Genomic DNA, 16,936 nt, shown 5'->3' on the forward strand with positions numbered 1-16,936 from the left:
CGATAAACTATACTATGACGTTTTGGGTAGTTTTTTTGACATGCTATATTAAAACTTTTTCAGCCCCTTTTTTTACATGGCATTTTTTGGCATTTTTCAAAATATTATACTATGATGTCTTCATCATTTTTTGGCCAACATGGTAGTCTATGACATTTTTGTCAATTTTTGAACAACATATCATACTTTTAATATTTTTTTATCAAGTTTTGAACGACATAGTATACTACAATGTTTCTATCAATTTTTTAATGACATATAATAGTATGATGGTTTTTTTCCAATTTTGGAATACCATACTATGATGTTTTTATCCATTTTTGAACGACACACTATACTATGACGTTTTCATCAAGTTGTGATGACAAACTACCCTTTTATGTTTTATCAATTTTTGGATGCCATACTTTACTATGGCGTTTTATCAGTTTTTGGACGATATGCTATACTATATCATTTTCAGCAACTTTTGGAGGACATACTATAATATGACCTTTTTTTTTTTTATCATCTTTTGAACGACATACTGTACCATGCCATTTTTATCTATTTTGGACAACACTCTATTCAATGACATTTTCATCATTTTTCATACAACATGCTGATAACCAAACCCAATAAACATAACCCAAAATAAACACTGTAAATTCAGAGTATCAAATCTAGCCATCAACACAAACATCCTCTGGCCGCAATATGGTTCAACGATGGAGACCAATCAGTTCTTGGTAACTTAATTTACAGGAATAAACAAAAATAGAAGGAAATAGAAATCCACAGCTTCCTTCATTTTTTTTAATATAAATAATAACGATGATGATGATGATGATGATGATAATAACTGCAATAATAATAATAATAATAATGGTGAGTTTTGTGGTCCAAATTAGATGTAAGGAACTATGCTGGAGTTGACATCTAAAGAGGACAGTTTTTGATTGGATGTTAGTATTTCTTTCATTAATGAGATCACTCAAGGAGTGATCCAAATGATATCCCTCACCACTTTTTTTGTTGTTATAGTTGTAGTTTAATTTTCTCTAGTTTCAAAGTGTTATGTTCCAGTTATACAGTTGAAATATAATAAATAAGTTATGGAATCATGACTAAATTAAGTCCAAGTGACAGTCTATTGACTCAGAGTGTCTGATTCTCTATGGTTTGATGGCCACAGACTTATCCCCCGTGAGAATGAACATAGAGTGCAACAGGTCATTCCTGCCTATCACTGAGTGTGCTCCTGTGTTTGACCAGCTAATTTGTTTTAAATCACTCTGAAAGATAAACTCATATGTAAACAGTTACAGTTTTGCTTTGACATTTAGGAATTGGCTGGACCGTGAGAGTGCTGTAATGTTGTTTCAGCAAGTTTGGTTTTCGCTTTATTTTTTTTTTTTTTTTTTTTTTACCTGTCATTTTAAATATCATGAGAAAATGAAGGGGGTCTTGCAAATGAAATTACAGGCTGAAATGTTCCCACAGTAAGTTTGGGCTGAAGTCAACGTGTTCAGTCACACGTTTCTTGCTGTCATTCACAGCTGATCTGTCCATCACCTTTATAAAGGAGATCGCCTAAATGCCTTTCAGACAGAGCCTGCGGCCGTCCTTCAGAATCGTTTGTTCCAGGTAAGCAGATCTTCGAAAGTTAGACTATTAAGATTAGGTTTTACTCTGTCTAAAACAAGAGGGGAATTTTTCATGCTCCAGTGTTTCGTTTTTTAAACTTTGTTTGAAAAATGACTCATAAAACTACCTTCTCTGGAACTTTTTTCTTGAATAGTTTTTGCACATTCTAAATGCATCCAAAATCAGGGACATTTTACAAACATAAATGAAGGTTTTGTTTTGTGCTCTATGTGTCTCAACAGGTCATCCATCCATTATGCCTAAATTGACTAAGATTGCAAACCGTATTACAGCAGCAGCTGATGTTGTCGATGCAGCAATCTCAGTCGGTGGTCAAGCTGCTGAGCTCTTTCCAACACACCATCAGTGTTCCATTGATAGAATAAATAAAAGCTCTAACTACACCCTCTGTAACCCCAGGTAACTGCAATTATTAATTTGGGCTTTCATTAAATTAAGCCTTCCATGTGTGCAAATTTACACTTTTCTTTTTTTCTAGTGTATACATCGAAAGTGGTTTCTGCACCCAACCTTTGCCACCGAGTATCGACCCGACTTCACCTGGGAGTGCACTGTTCACCAAGACTGCCAAGACAGCTCGAGGAGCTGTTGGCGTCTTCACTTACGATCTCCTCGACAAATCTACAAAGGAGTCCACAGAGAAAATAGCTGTCATGTTCTCTGTGCCCTACGACTTCAACCTGTACTCCAACTGGTACGCAGTGGGAATCTTTGACAAGAGCAAAGAGTGTAATCATGATCTGAATTATCAGATGTACACCAACACTCACCACATGTTGACCAGGAAAAAAGCAGGCCTCAGTGTCAGTCACAGCAAGGATCGAGTTGCCATCATGGTATCAATGACAGACTCTTACCAGCCTGTCATGAAGGTGGAAGTTAAAGATGGCTGAAATTAGAAAAGAAGTGCTGAGATGTAGGTGGCATTTTAAACTGTACATTTGTGCATTTTCGAAAAAGTAGTCTGCTTTCTTTTTCAAGGCATTTATAGTTGATTCTGTGCCGGTAGCCCAAAAAAGGAACACAGTGAAATTTTGGTTAATTTTGTCCTGAATATGAACAATTGGAAATGCAGGTTTAAGTTTTCTATGTCCTTTACAATATGATGTCACTGCTTTAATGCATAGTTACTTTAGTAAAGCACAATATGGCTATCCATCTGCATGAGATGGGTTACATACTGTGATTTCAGCTGTAATGTTATGTTAAGCTTTTCGGCTTTATAAAATCATGCAAACTGTTATACATTGCTTTTGAACATAACTTTGGTTTAATCTCAAACATTAAAAATTGCAAGAAGTCATTATTCTTGTGTGTGTGGTCTTTCTCAACCATTCTGAGTAGTTTTGAAAAATGAAACTGTGCTATTATTGAATAGGATGAGACAGGATGTTCTCTTCTGTCCTCCATCACCTCTATAAGCCACATCTTTGCTTAGATTCTTCTGCACTTGAACACAGAATTTATATATTTAGACAATTAGTTTGACAAGCCTATTTGCTTTCTTGCCAAAGCTCACATGAGAAGATTGATAGAACTTTCTGTACAGTAAATGCAAAACTACAGGCTACAGATGCATGCAGCTAACTTAGCTTTGCAGGAAAACATAGACTGGGGCATAGTTAGTGTCTTACCCTGGCTTTGTGCAGAAGTACTTAAGTCCATTTACCAGCTCCTATAAAGCTTACCATCTAACACATTGAATCTAGAGTGTAAAAATGACAAACCTATTTACCAGGTGAATGAAATAAACTGACCATTCAAGACTTATTGCAGGTGCAGAAATCAACTGATAACTCATAACTAAGATTTGACAGAAAGTCTTCGGTGCTCGGAGTCCCAGGCAGGATTAATAAAATACATGTTAAAATGTAAAAATACTAACAATAATTTCTCTCTGTGAAACGACAAAGAAAGATGGATACATATTTCCTCAAAACTAACTCAACCACTGTCTCTGTTGGCAAAAACTACAGATGTGGGTCTGTCACCTGTCTAACTAAAGCCATTCAAATTAACTGTTGTGACACAAGAAGAAGACAAGACACACTGAAAACAGTTGAACCACTTACTGGCAGAGTTAACATATGCCAGCACAAGAGTGGATGGCTGTTCCAAAGCTTTGGAGCAGCTATTGGAAAAGCACAATATCCCTGACCAACTGGTCTGAATCTTGGGATAGTTAGAAGACATTGGTCTGAATATGACAGAGGCCTAGAGCTTCAGTTAAGGCAGCAATGTACAGAGGCGCTAAACCATGTATGGCTTTGGAAACATAAAGAAGAACCATGAAATCAGTTTTGTATTTGATGGGTAGCCAGAGGGCAATAGGGGGTTGTAGTGGTCATGCCTTGAAGAAATTAAAGTGTTGGTAACAGTCTTTAAGTCTTTGGAAGAGAAGTTAGAAAGAAAGGTAGAAGTTAGATTTCTTAGTCATTTTTTAAACAAAGTTTAAATAACAAAATTAGATTTGTCCTTTGTCCTGCTACATCTTATTGAATTAAAGGATGCATGATTAAAATCAGCAGCTACTATGAGGATTCCATCTGGTTACTTGGGCATGTTTCTGCAGGTGCCATCATTCAATTCCTGCAGTGCATTTTTGAATTTGCAACAGAGTCTTATGTCTAAATGGCTCCCAACAAGGTGTGCTCACCCAGTGCAACAGCTTGATCCAGGATGTTAGGGGTTAACCATGTCTCTGTGAAGATGTGCACAGAGCAGTCTCTGATATCCCATTGCTGAGGGAGCCTAGATTGCATTTCATCCACTTTATTCTCTTGTAACTGGACATTAGCCAGAAGAAGAAGACGTGGTAGAGGAACAGCTCTCAGTCCAAATCGGGTCAGTCTCACCCTGATGCCAGCTCTCCTCCCTCTCTTCATGCAACGCTTTTGGTTTCGTTTCTGCCCTCGGCTCCTCCGCTCGGGGTATGCCCTTTGGGGGAATCCTTTCACGGTCTGCTGTATTCAGTCCAAACTCCACACAACTTTTCCCGATGTTGATATGTGCTTCTTCATTGTAGAAAAGTCATGCTTCAGCAGAAGGGGTCATTGTGTCAAAAAAATTGAAAAATATAGCAAAAAAGTAGTAAGGATTTGAGGGGCTACAGGCTGCTGCATCTACATTTACGCTGCCATCGACTTGAGTTTTGCAATGTTTCTGAGTTGGAAAAAACAGCCTTTAACAATAGAGTTAACATGTTTCTCAAATTTCTGTTGACTGTTATTGACCTTAAGTAAACCTGTTATATTTACTGTACAAGGTGGACCCACTCATGGAGTGATAGCATTGCATTGTTGAAAGGCTTAAAATACAGTACTACTCTTGAATTTACCCATTTATCATTAGATCCCAAAGGTACACATGTAACTGATGTAACGAATTTCCTTCGGTCAATATGCCCTCAAACGTCATCTCTTACACAAATTAAGTAATACAGCTGTAATACAACAATATTTCAGCATGTTCATGACAAGTTTAAGCTAGCAAACAAACTTTTAAAGCATGTCTAAAGCATGTCTAAAACATGGAAATGCAGCAATGAAGCTTACCTCTTCCATGAAGCACATTAGCAAAAAGGGGAGAGGCTAACTTGAGACACATAACATAAAGGGGGACTCACAAAAATGAACAGGACGTAGAGGAACTGAGTCTGGAACATCTCACATATTGACTTGGAGGCCTACCATGTCAGGTAGGTATAACTATTTAAAAGGATACTGTGTAATTATTATTATTATTATGATTAATATTAATTACAAATAAATTTCACTCTGTTACACATGTTACTGCTGTATTATTGACCGGTAACTCTTTATTTTCCAGGCAGATAATCGCATAGTAATGTGAAGAAATTATTGAGAAATAGCAGTAATTTATGAAGTAAAATACCAATATTGACAAGTTATAGGAGTAGAATAACTTGGGAACTACTGGGCAATTACATAGTAAAATTATAGCTAAATAAAGAGGTTGAATGGGCAATTATTTGGGGAATTTATTAATCTTTCAGTAGAATTTCTGGGAATTACTGTAAATTATTGGGTAATGGCTCTGTAAAATAATAACAGAATTGAGAGAAACTGTTGACTGATTGTTATGTATACAAGGTGGACCCACTTAGGGGATGGAAACATTGCACACACACACACACACACACACACACACACACACACATTTACAGAACATCATATAATTTATATTTTAGATCAAAGTGAAGCTGAGGTGTAAGCAGTTCCTTTTTGCTTGGACTATTTAGTTTTTGGTAAATGGCTGGAACGTGAGAGTGTAATAATGTGGTCGCAAGTGTAGCGGTTTTTAATAGCTACGTTAGAATTTGGATTTTGCACTCGTTAAAGTAAAAGGGGCACCACTCTCTATTTAGGACAGTTTCAAAACATGTCATCACTTTAATCAATCTCACAATCTGTACCGTTTATCCTGTATACAGTGATCTCGTTTCTCTCATGAAATAATATCCACAGACAACGACTTGGCGATAAATGAGAATAATTTATTTAGGCTAATAAAATGATGAGTAAATAGAGGAAATAGTATGACACATGAAAGGGAACCTAAGTGATGTATGTTCAGGTGATGTAAATGATTAATTATGGATGATAGTGGGGGAAATACGTGACCGTCTAAAGCGTGGATGCGCACTGAACGGTGAATTAGAATTGAGAAAATTGGCATTAAAGCTTCGCTATACGACATCAACTCTGATCACTAGAAAATGTTCTTCTGCCTACTTTTGCCGACTTGATTAGACTTCTCAGGGGAGGTCCAGACCATTGCGTCACTCCAGGGGAGAGCTGCGGTGCGTCTTCCAGACGAGGTGACCCGCCGGGCAGGTGGAGTCGGTGTGCGGCGGTCTTTAACTGGCCTCGGTGTTCGCCTCGGCGAACCTGTAAAAGTCTTTACACAAAGGCCTTAAGGGCAGGCAACGGATGCTCATAGTTTTTGCAGCAGGTGTTGCCTCTAGATCCGTGGCAGAGTTGATGGTGAATCGCGGAGTGTCCTTCTCAATTAAAACTCGCAGAAATAATCAAAAGTAGTCCCATTGGTCTGAGGGAGTCACTTTAAATTATTAATTTGAGTTTACTTAAAACAAATTGCAAAAGTGTCTTTACTGACCAAAACTGGTATAAAGAAAAGCGTCAAAGAGATTTTAAAAGAAAATGGCTTCAAAAGTTAAAGTTCAGCAAAGCTCTGGTGAGCTGTTGCGGCTCCGCTTATAAAATTGAAGAAAAAGAAAAAGTTGCGAGCGCAGATGCACGAGACGTGCTGCGGTAAAAGGGAGCGAAAAGAAGCCTAAAGAGGCTTGAAGAAGCAAAGAGAAGCAAAAAGTGAAGAGAGAAGATTTGAGAAGAGAGCTTGAGAAGAGAGAAGCTGAGCTGAGGTGCGGATGGAAGGCGGAGTTAGCGAACTTTTGCACCGAGCAATCGCACATCTGGCATTCGTTTCTAAAAGACCTAATGTAATTTAGGAGACATTTGTTTCTCTGTACTTTATGACGAATTACGCGATCTAACCCGTTGTGTATAAATTCACTAACTCATCACAACTATAGTCTCATCACAGTAACTTCAAATACATGTTAGGAGACCGAAAGGCAATTTATAATGTAACACATGATTCTGAAGATCCTTTGCTCAATTCTGTTAAACGACCACACATAACATAACATCGTACCATGGATCCTAACAAACTTGGTGATTACTTAGATATAGGATTACTTTTTAACATTATACAATGAATGCAAAATGAGATGTAACTATAAAGCTGGTTACGAGATTACTGATAATTAAGGTCACTTAGATGGCAATAGGACTCCATCACAAAAAGGGAATAAAACATGCTTTTACCTAAATCATTCAAATTAAATGATAAAAGAATGGGAGTTGGTTCTACTTCTTCATCAAAGCACATAGACAAACTCTTACCTACAAAGAGAAGGATTAGAGAATTAAGTTAAACTTTAATTCACAACCTAGGTCCAAGCGATTCTGTCAGATGTTAGTCTCAACACAAGGATTTATAATGACTTTACAACATGTTCTACCTTTTGTCATCTCAGCAGGGGGGGCAATGAATGATTGTTGCTTTATGTGCCTGAGTGACCCCAGGAGGTCATTCAGATGTCTTACATCCTGTTGTATGCTGGATGTGGCCTCAAGGATGCCTATCTCCCACGCATCTTGTGATGGAAAGGGCCAAGTACTGACACTTTCTGTGGCTTAAAAGCAGAATGTGTTTGCAGATGCCTACATGGAGTATCAGTTAAGTTAATTAACAACCCTCTGTTGGATGTTTTGGGTTCATAAAACAGTGTCTCTTGACGTGTCCCCCACTTGCCCAGGGGATGTTGAGCTCTGGAGTTCCTCAGAGGGAAAATGTAATGACCACGCCAAGGCAGTCCACTACACAAGTTTTGTCTAGGGTCACAAGACAACATGTTCAATGGCACGTTTCTTTACTTTCAGTTTTACTGAGGTTATAAAGGGACTCGTGTTAAGAAGGGTCTAACACAAGCAGGTGTAGCCCACAGCTGGTCTCTTCTGTCCTCTATCACCTTTATAAGATAACCTATAGAGCCTGATAGACAGAGCCTGTTGCCTCCTTTATAAGTGTTCATTCCAGGTAAGCATTGTTTATTTGTTAAAATATTGAATTAAAGTCTTATTCTACCTAAACTAAGTGGGACATTTTTCATGCTCAGATTTGTTATATATATATTTTGAATGCATTCAAAAGCAGGAAACCTTATGAAAAAAAAAAAAATAAAGGGTCTGTTTTGTGCTCTGTCTGTCTCAACAGCTCATCCTGTTGCACAGCCATTACACATAAATCCATAATGGCTATGTTCACAGCAAGTACTGTTGTTGATGCAGCACTGTCAACAGCTAAGCTCCTTCCAACGCACCGTCAGTGCTTCATTGAGATAACAAATAAATGCTGTAACTACACCCTCTGTAACCCCAGGTAACTGCAGTTATTTCTTTGGTCTTTTACTGACAAAAGTTCTTCACAATTACGTGCAACTTCTTAATGCTTATCCTCTGTGTCTAGTGTATACATGGATAGTGGATTCTGTGCTGAACCTTTGCCACAGAGTATTGAGCCGACTTCATCTGGGAGCGCACTGTTCACCAAGACTGCCAACAGAGCTAGAGGAGCTGTTGGTGTCTTCACTTATGACCTCCTCGACAAATCTACAAAGGAGTCCACAGAGAAAATGGTTGTCATGTTTTCTGTGCCCTACGACTTCAACCTGTACTCCAACTGGTACGCAGTGGGAATCTTTGACAAGAGCAAAGAGTGTAATCATGATCTGAATTATCAGATGTACAACAACACTCACCACATGTTCACCAGGAAAAAAGCAGGCCTTAATGTCAGTCACAGCAAAGATCGAGTTGCCATCATGGCATCAATGACAGACTCTTACCAGCCTGTCATGAAGGTGGAAGTTAAGGACGACTGAGAGAATAGAGAAGTGCTCACATGCAAATGGTATTTTAAACTGCATATTTGTGTATTTCCAAAAGTATTATGCTTTCTTTTCCAATGCTTTTATCAGTGATTTTGTGCCAATAGGTAATAACAGAGTGTAATTTTGGTAAATCTTGTTCTGATCATGAAGAATTATGAATCCAGGCCCCATATTGCTTAACAATATTACCTCACTGCTTTTGTGTAATAGAAGCTTTAATATGTAGGAACTGTAGTAGAGCACAAGATGGCTTTCTTTCAGAACAAGAGAAAAAGATGATGCATTTGATATATCACATGTAGTGTGATTTCAGCTGTAAGGCTTTGTGTCAAGCTTTTGGGGGCCTTATTAGATCATGTAATCTGTATTATACTGCTTTGAAAATGCTTGCTTAAAAATACAATACAATCATCTTTCTTGTGAATGGTTTGTCATTTGTAATATTTCTGAAACAAGTTAACTGTACCATAATGGAATCAGCTAAGACGTTTGCTACTGTCTTGAAAACAGAATTTATATCTGATAACACAATTCCCCCACACAGGCGAGCAACTTAGAAAAATAGTTTGACATTTTAGGAAATATGCCTATTTTCTCTGTTGGTGTGGCTCACGTGATATCATCTTCATGTCTGTAAGGTAAAAAGTTGGTACGCAAGTAATGTCCATATTTAACTACTCACATTCATTTAAAGAACTTTAATTGGCCTCAACAGAAAACAAGTCAGTCAGTCATTTTCTGTAACCGCTTGTCCTCGTAAGGGTCGCGGGGGGGCTGGAGCCAATCCCAGCTGTCATCGGGCGGAAGGCGGGGTACACCCTGGACAGTTCGCCAGACCATCGCAGGGCCGACACATATAGACAGACAATCATACACACTCACAGACACACCTAAGGGCAATTTAGAGTCACCAATCAACCTGAGCTGCATGTCTTTGGACTGTGGGAGGAAGCCGGAGACCCCGGAGAGAACCCACGCAGACATGGGGAGAACATGCAAACTCTGCACAGAAGGGCCCCCGCCCGGACCGAACCCCGTTACAGAAAACAGAAAACAAGTGCGATTTGAAATTCATTCATTAAACAACACTGTGGTAAATAATCAGTAAACTTTCTGTTGCTGCCATCACTTAGGTTAGGTGCAATGCTTAAAGACCGTTATTGAATTGTCTTTCTCTTTCCTGCCACTTCAGCTTCTGCACATTTTGAAAGAGGTAACACAACAACAGTGCTAACATCCAATACTGAGCCATTTAACATTCCAAACAAACTCACACCAACATCAAAACAACTGGAATCTCTCATTAAACCTGTTCATAACTGGTAATTAAGCCATGTGATGCCATGTGAAGTCCACTGACAAAGCAGCAATATGTGACGAGTTGGTGGTGAGACCCTCGAGTGAAGGGAATTAGAAGAATAACACTGTGTCATGAGTGTAGCAGAGGAAAAGCAGAGGTAGGAAAATGAAAGGTCCTAGGAAGGAGCCTTGTGGAAATATTTGCAAATCATTGTGGTTTAGATTTCTCCACTTTTCATGTTACTGGGTAGGAGCTACTTGTCTGGTTGGATGCAAACGGAAAGACTGAGACAGAGGGAAAGAGTGGGATTCACCACACTCGATACAGTTTCTTCCCTTATGGCACTTTCCTTTCCTTTTGGTGAATTTCGGTCCCAGGTTAAGAGCATTAATTGCGTCCCTTAGATAGACTAGGGCAGCAGTTGTCTCACAATTACTGTTTGTTTGCAGGGTTGTTTTTTCTGTTCGTGGGTTTTCTGTGCTGGTAGTAGCATTTAGCTTGAGAGCTTGCCCAAGTATTTCATTACCTGCCACCAATGTGCACATGAGGACTAGGGTGCAGTCAGTTTGCAGGGTGGTCCATGATATAATATTTATTACTTGAACTGATCTCATCAAAACGAGGGGGAAGTCATTTTTCATGTTTTGTAACTGTGGCTGCTCGATGTGCGTTGTATCATTCATCTTTGGTTTTGCTTTCATTTAGTGCCAGACATGTGGTCTAATTGCACTTTGGTTGAACACGTATATGGATGTTATGTATCACACTTTTGCTTTGTGGCTGTTCAGTTTCACACCACAGCTGCACTGCTTGTAACCTGTTATGGCTCCATACAGCATTTTTTTCACCAAACAGTTACAAGAAGTATGAAACCACAGGAAATAAACTCAGGATCAAGTTGGGAAATGTCTCTTCTGCAGATTCTTTTTTTGTGTGTATATCCATTGCTTATGAACATCAGGGAAGATATAAGATAATTAATAAAAAATGTAATCTATTCTGTAAATCAAGTCTGTTTCTGACCTGTAGTGATGAGAGGGGCTTTTATGGCACCTGGAACCAAACAAGACCATTTTGACTGTGTGGGAAAGACAGCCAAGGGGACCTAATATTTTTAAAAGCACAACTGTTACATGGTTTGATTTAATTTTTGTGAGGCCTTCAAAAAGTTCTTGATGCCCTGGGAGACTTTATAGCGTCCAACCAGCCTCATTAAGGTGTTGTGTCACAACACCTTCATCAGCAGATTCACACATTGCATGTTGTGATTCTTTTCATTGGGCAGAAAACAACATAAATCCATTGTTATGAGACAACACACAATGTTGACAACAGACAACATCGAGAATTTTTATAAACATTTTCTCTTATCGGCAGCATCCAAAACAACTGTCATCTGCTCATTGTGCATTTGGAAGGGATGTTATCTTTTAGTTCTGTAACTATAGATTCTCAGTTTCATGCTGAACCACCATAGAGCACAACATCACATTCAGCATGTGCTGATCACAGACCTTTTTTCCAGGCTGAGAGACGAGGGAACCAGGAGTGCTGAATGCTAATTCATGTTTGGGTTTTAGGATTCATTCCTGCATGAGGTACTCTATGCTGGCTTTTATTGTGAAGGGTTTTCAGAGGTATTCATTCCCAGCAAGTTGAGACTTAATACATAATAATAAATACAAATAAATAAATAAATAAATAAATTATAATTATTATTTATATTTTTTTGGTTGAAGAATGCATTATGAAATGTCTGGGACTTGAAACGGTCTCTTTAGACTTGGGACTTGCAATGACTTGGTCAGTGACTTGGTCCTGCTTCTGCTGATTGGAACAAACTCAGCAAGATTCTACCATATTAAAGCAAACTCATATGAATGCATTTCACTGCATTTAAACAAAAGATCCCCTGTCTCACTTTGCTGGTGTCCTCGCCCTTTGTCAACAGTTCAGTTGTAAACAATTTCATGTCACATGTACAGACATTTCAGAGTCACAGCAGTTTTTCTTGACAAGTCCAGGCATGAAAATTAGTTATTAGTGTCGGAATTTTGCCAGAGCAGTTAGAAGAAAGAGAATTAAGAAATGTCTATTGTGTAAAGACTGTCATATCCCACTAAGAATATACTTGCCATGCATTTCCAGTCTGCAGAATGACATCATTAAAGAGGAATTTTCTAATTAAAAGTTAGTTCCTGTTCCTGCAGACACACCCATCACACTCAATAGTATCAGCCTCAGCCTAAATGTGACCCACATGCTGAAGACAAAGCAGAGAAACCAAAAGTTGGCAAAAACAAGCACATCCAGATGATAAAAAACTAGGTGCTGGACAAGAGATCATACACAGAGCTGGTATTACAAATATTTATGGAAGCATAGTCTTGTGTGCGGACTCAAAGAAGAGAAACTGGACATTAAACATACATAACACATACAGATAAAAAAGGCCGATGATAAGGATTACTAAACTTTTTTTTAAAAGCCAGTTAACCCTTTGAAACTTGAGTAGATTGGCCTGATTTCTTTCAAAACATAGGAAGAAGGCACTGAGTGACAAAAGAAGAGATGACCCCAAAATACACAATAAATTAGTAAAAAGTCAGACATTTACATGAATGAATGAATTAAAAGAAATATTATAATAAATAATGAAATACATATTTTTAAAAAATATTTATTTATGTTCATTAGCTATAATTTATTAACGATACATAGTCTTTTCCTTCCTTCCCAACCTTGGTTCCTTGACATTTTCCCCTGACCTTTTTCTTGTATGTCCTATATATTTTTTCCAAGCTTTTTGAAAATACTTTCCCAAATCAACCAATTTCCTTTAATTTGTAGAACATTTCTTGACAAGCACCTCATTGTCATATGTTTATGAAAAAAATGCACCAATTTGCTTGGGGTTCAAAGGTTTAAATACTTAATAAGGCGTCTGAAAGCAGCACAACATAAGTGACGTCACTCCAGGTTTTAAAGGGTTAAGATTGCCTCTACTTCCCTTTTTTTGGCAATTAGAAAAAAAAATCATAATAAATGATAGAACGTTGCTGCCGACTACTAAATAAAAACATTTAACCAATGTGTACAGCAGGCCTTCAGTGCTGTTTTCAGTATCATAGTTAATTCCCCCCCTTCAGGGAAACAGCGCTTAAAAGAAATTGACATGGAACTGGTTGGTGCAGCTTTAGCAGGCATACAGCCATGCTTAAGTAAACCAGAAATAAGAGCAACCTGCCAAAAAAACTTGGCAGCAACTCCTCCCGACTCGCCCTTCCAAAGCACCTGAACCTGACCTTCATCTAAGTTAAGTTACAACATCTAAGTTACAACAACGAACAAACACAATCTAAAGTTCTCGCGGATCCTTAAAAAATCTTAAAAGGCATTCAATTCCTTGATCTAAAAATAAGCCTTAATTTGCATTAAACTGACTTAAATTAATCTTGAAGAAAGTATCTCAAAAATGCTCAGATATGGGAAGTAGATTTTTTTCTGCTATTACATAGTCAAACCTCAAATTAATTGTTAACATCTATTTTTTGTTAAATGATTTAATAAATTCCTCTTCTTAAGATGGTCATGATAGGAATCTAAGCACCAGAGTGAAATCACGAAATACCCGATAAAAATGTCCAGAAATGCCAGATATTTCCCATCTCTATATTTAAACCAAACTGATACTTTATGATGATATAATATGTTGACGGTCTTTTCACTCTAAAAAGTTTTTTTTTGTTTGTTTTACATTTAATGTAGATGATCTAATGTTTTCACTGGACAAAAAAAGTCATATGATATGAGGCTAAAAAAAAATGTCCCTCTTCAATTTTGGTTATTAGAAAACTGGTCTTAAACTTAATTCCAAGTGGCATTTAAAAAAAGTTGTAAAAAGTTTTTTTTTGTTTTGGTAAACAGTATGTGGTATGTGTTTTGCAAGATGAGTCAGCATTTCTTTCCTGGAAATGAAAGCACAGGAATGCACGTAGTGACGCTTTCGTTGACAGTAAACTGATACCCTCCTTTTGGTGGGAATCTACCTGCAAGAACAGGTCTTTCCTTTCATCTGCTATAAAAGATGGGAACAATCAACTCTGACAGCCAGAGCTTTCAGCTGTTCCTCAGAGGTCTTCATCTACATCAACGAATAGCCAGGTTAGTCCTCACATGCCGATTAGTTCTTTATGGATTTCAAATATTTAAGATAGCTTGACACTTTGAATTTGTTTGTGCTTGATTTAACACTGGAGTGTTCTTGCTGATTTCTGTGCTGTGTGTCCGAGCAGGAGGTGACATGGAAGAGATGGAATGCGATATCGCTGAGACCATAGGAAGTGAGATTCTGGGAGCAGTGTATGACATTGGCAAAGACACTGCCAAAGCGCTACCAACACATCGTCAGTGCAACGTTGACATTACCAACGAGTGTCGCAACTACACCCTGTGTAATCTCAGGTAACTGCTTCCTGTTTCTTTCCTGTTTCCTGTTTGTTTTTTCCTGAGAGGACGCAGGAACAAATGCACTTGCATAAAGTTAAAATGGCTTAATTTAAAACTATTTGCATTAAAACACCAACCGGTTTTGACCCTATTTCTTCATCAGGGTGCAAAACAGTGAGCAAGTTTCAAGCAAACAATGTATACACTTGGCAGAGGGTGGCACCAGATCTGACTGATAAGTGAGTGCAGCTGGGTGACAGAAATAGATCACAATGAAAGGCCATTTTGAAAGCAACACACCTCCACAGGTGTTTAAATTGCATTTTTGCGAAAACATATAATATTAAAAATAGAACAAACAGAGCCTGTAGTGATGTTTTTCATTTTAACCTGATAAAAGTGGCTTTATTTAAAAAATAAAACAAAATAAAAATAAAAAATAGGAAGGCAAAGTGCGACTTCAGAAGAAATGACCCAGTGCTTTTTAAAAGCACAAGGAAATAACCTGAAAATTAGCAGAAATCCTGTTCAACCTTTTGCACCCTTCACCCCAAGATTTTAGAGTTGAAAACAGTTGGTGTTTTTAATGCGAGTAACCATATTTTGAATAAATAATAGCAATATGTTTTGTTTTTTTTTTACTCAATTCAAATGCATGTGTAGCTGTTCCACACATGATTACCTGAAGTTTTTTTGTTGCACAAAATGACTGTTTTCTTCTTGAGTTACACATGATAAAAAAACAAAATAAATAAATAAATACTTTTAATTGTTATAATTCTGTATGTCACATTATGTTAGAAATAAAAATCTATTTTGCAGCTTCTTTAGGGGTCAGGTTAATTCCTTGATTTTTTTTCTTTTCTTTTGTTTTGGAAAATTTCAAGTAATTATTAATTACTTTCTTGCCATGTTTTGGGTCAGTTCTTGAAAAAGTACTCATTGCCCTCTTATGTTCTGGATCAGGTCATTTTTCTCTGGTTTCAAATGGTTAAGTCAGTCCTCGAGGACACCACTACCTCATTCTCACTAGTTTTCCTTGAAAATGAAAATGTGTCTTCATGAATGTCTGCCATTTTGTTTGCAGTGTGCACACAGAGATTGGACGCTGCCTTGTTCCTTTCCCGGCGATTATTCAACCGTCTGCAACCGGGGAGGCGAAGTTCGCCAAGCGTCCCAGCACAGTACGCGGATCTGCCGGCGTCTTCACTTTTGATCTCCTAAACAATTCTACCAAACAGTCCACTGAGAAGATAGCTGTTATGTACAAGGTGCCGTTTAACCTCAAAGCAAAGTCAAACGCATACGCACTGGGAGTGTTTGACATCAGCACAAAGTGTGATGGCAAGCTTTTCCGTAAGATGTCCAAGGACACGAACGCAAGCTTCATCAGAGGTCTGGCTAAAGGCCCCAGCATCACCTACAGAAGTGATGCTGTTACCATCGCCGCCACCATGTCTGACTGCTCCACACCTACCATGAAGGTGCAAGTGATGGACACCTGAAAAAAAGCCTGATGTTTGTTTCGATTAATAATTCTGCTTTCTTTGCATACAATTTTTGAGATAATTTTGGTTTGACCTAATGATATTAGTTTCATCAAATTTAACACTGTAGTGTGACACATTTTTTTCGGTTTTTATGGCCGTAGTTGATGTGGTATATGATGATCTATTTTTTTTTTCTCTTTTTTCAGCATTTTTATGTAAAATAAATAAATACATACGAACAATTAACATATAAAAACAACTGAGATAGATAGATAGATAGATAGATAGATAGATAGATAGATAGACAGATAGATAGATAGATAGATAGATAGGTTTCATATTACAGGATATCCTTATCCTTAATGGACATTATTATGAGTTAGCAGGTGAGACAAAAAGAAGAAAAAAGGGAAAAATAAAGATGTTCTTAATGTTTTATATTTAACCAATTTCTCCGATCTGCCCTCAAATATATGAATTTGATGGTATCTTAATAGAAATATAATGATCCCTAATCCTAACCCCTAACCCTAACAAATATTATGATCCAGT

The 16,936-nt window shown here is 37.7% G+C and overlaps 2 protein-coding genes across 2 annotated transcripts; both read left to right on the forward strand.

Annotated features, from left to right (window-relative positions):
- Nucleotides 1-1,882: 1,882 nt before the first annotated feature.
- Nucleotides 1,883-2,540, forward strand: LOC121956190 (bryoporin-like). The gene is made up of 2 exons (XM_042504323.1): nt 1,883-2,046; nt 2,126-2,540. The coding sequence occupies exons 1-2, from the start codon at nt 1,883-1,885 to the stop codon at nt 2,538-2,540; spliced, it is 579 nt and encodes a 192-aa protein (XP_042360257.1).
- Nucleotides 2,541-8,506: 5,966 nt separating this feature from the next.
- LOC121956194 (bryoporin-like) lies at nt 8,507-9,136 on the forward strand. Its single transcript, XM_042504330.1, has 2 exons — nt 8,507-8,634; nt 8,722-9,136. Exons 1-2 carry the CDS (start codon nt 8,507-8,509, stop codon nt 9,134-9,136), a joined length of 543 nt encoding a protein of 180 aa, XP_042360264.1.
- Nucleotides 9,137-16,936: the final 7,800 nt, after the last annotated feature.

Source organism: Plectropomus leopardus, chromosome 17 (genome assembly GCF_008729295.1).
Source record: "Plectropomus leopardus isolate mb chromosome 17, YSFRI_Pleo_2.0, whole genome shotgun sequence".
Lineage (NCBI taxonomy): Eukaryota > Metazoa > Chordata > Actinopteri > Perciformes > Serranidae > Plectropomus > Plectropomus leopardus.

Excerpts from the sequence above, each read along its gene's own strand:
- LOC121956190 (XM_042504323.1), top strand. The coding sequence starts at position 1,883 with ATGCCTAAATTGACTAAGATTGCAAACCGTATTACAGCAGCAGCTGAT. Across the intron at positions 2,047-2,125 it reads TACACCCTCTGTAACCCCAG|TGTATACATCGAAAGTGGTT; the intron begins GTAACTGCAATT and ends CTTTTTTTCTAG.
- LOC121956194 (XM_042504330.1), top strand. The coding sequence starts at position 8,507 with ATGGCTATGTTCACAGCAAGTACTGTTGTTGATGCAGCACTGTCAACA. Across the intron at positions 8,635-8,721 it reads TACACCCTCTGTAACCCCAG|TGTATACATGGATAGTGGAT; the intron begins GTAACTGCAGTT and ends CTCTGTGTCTAG.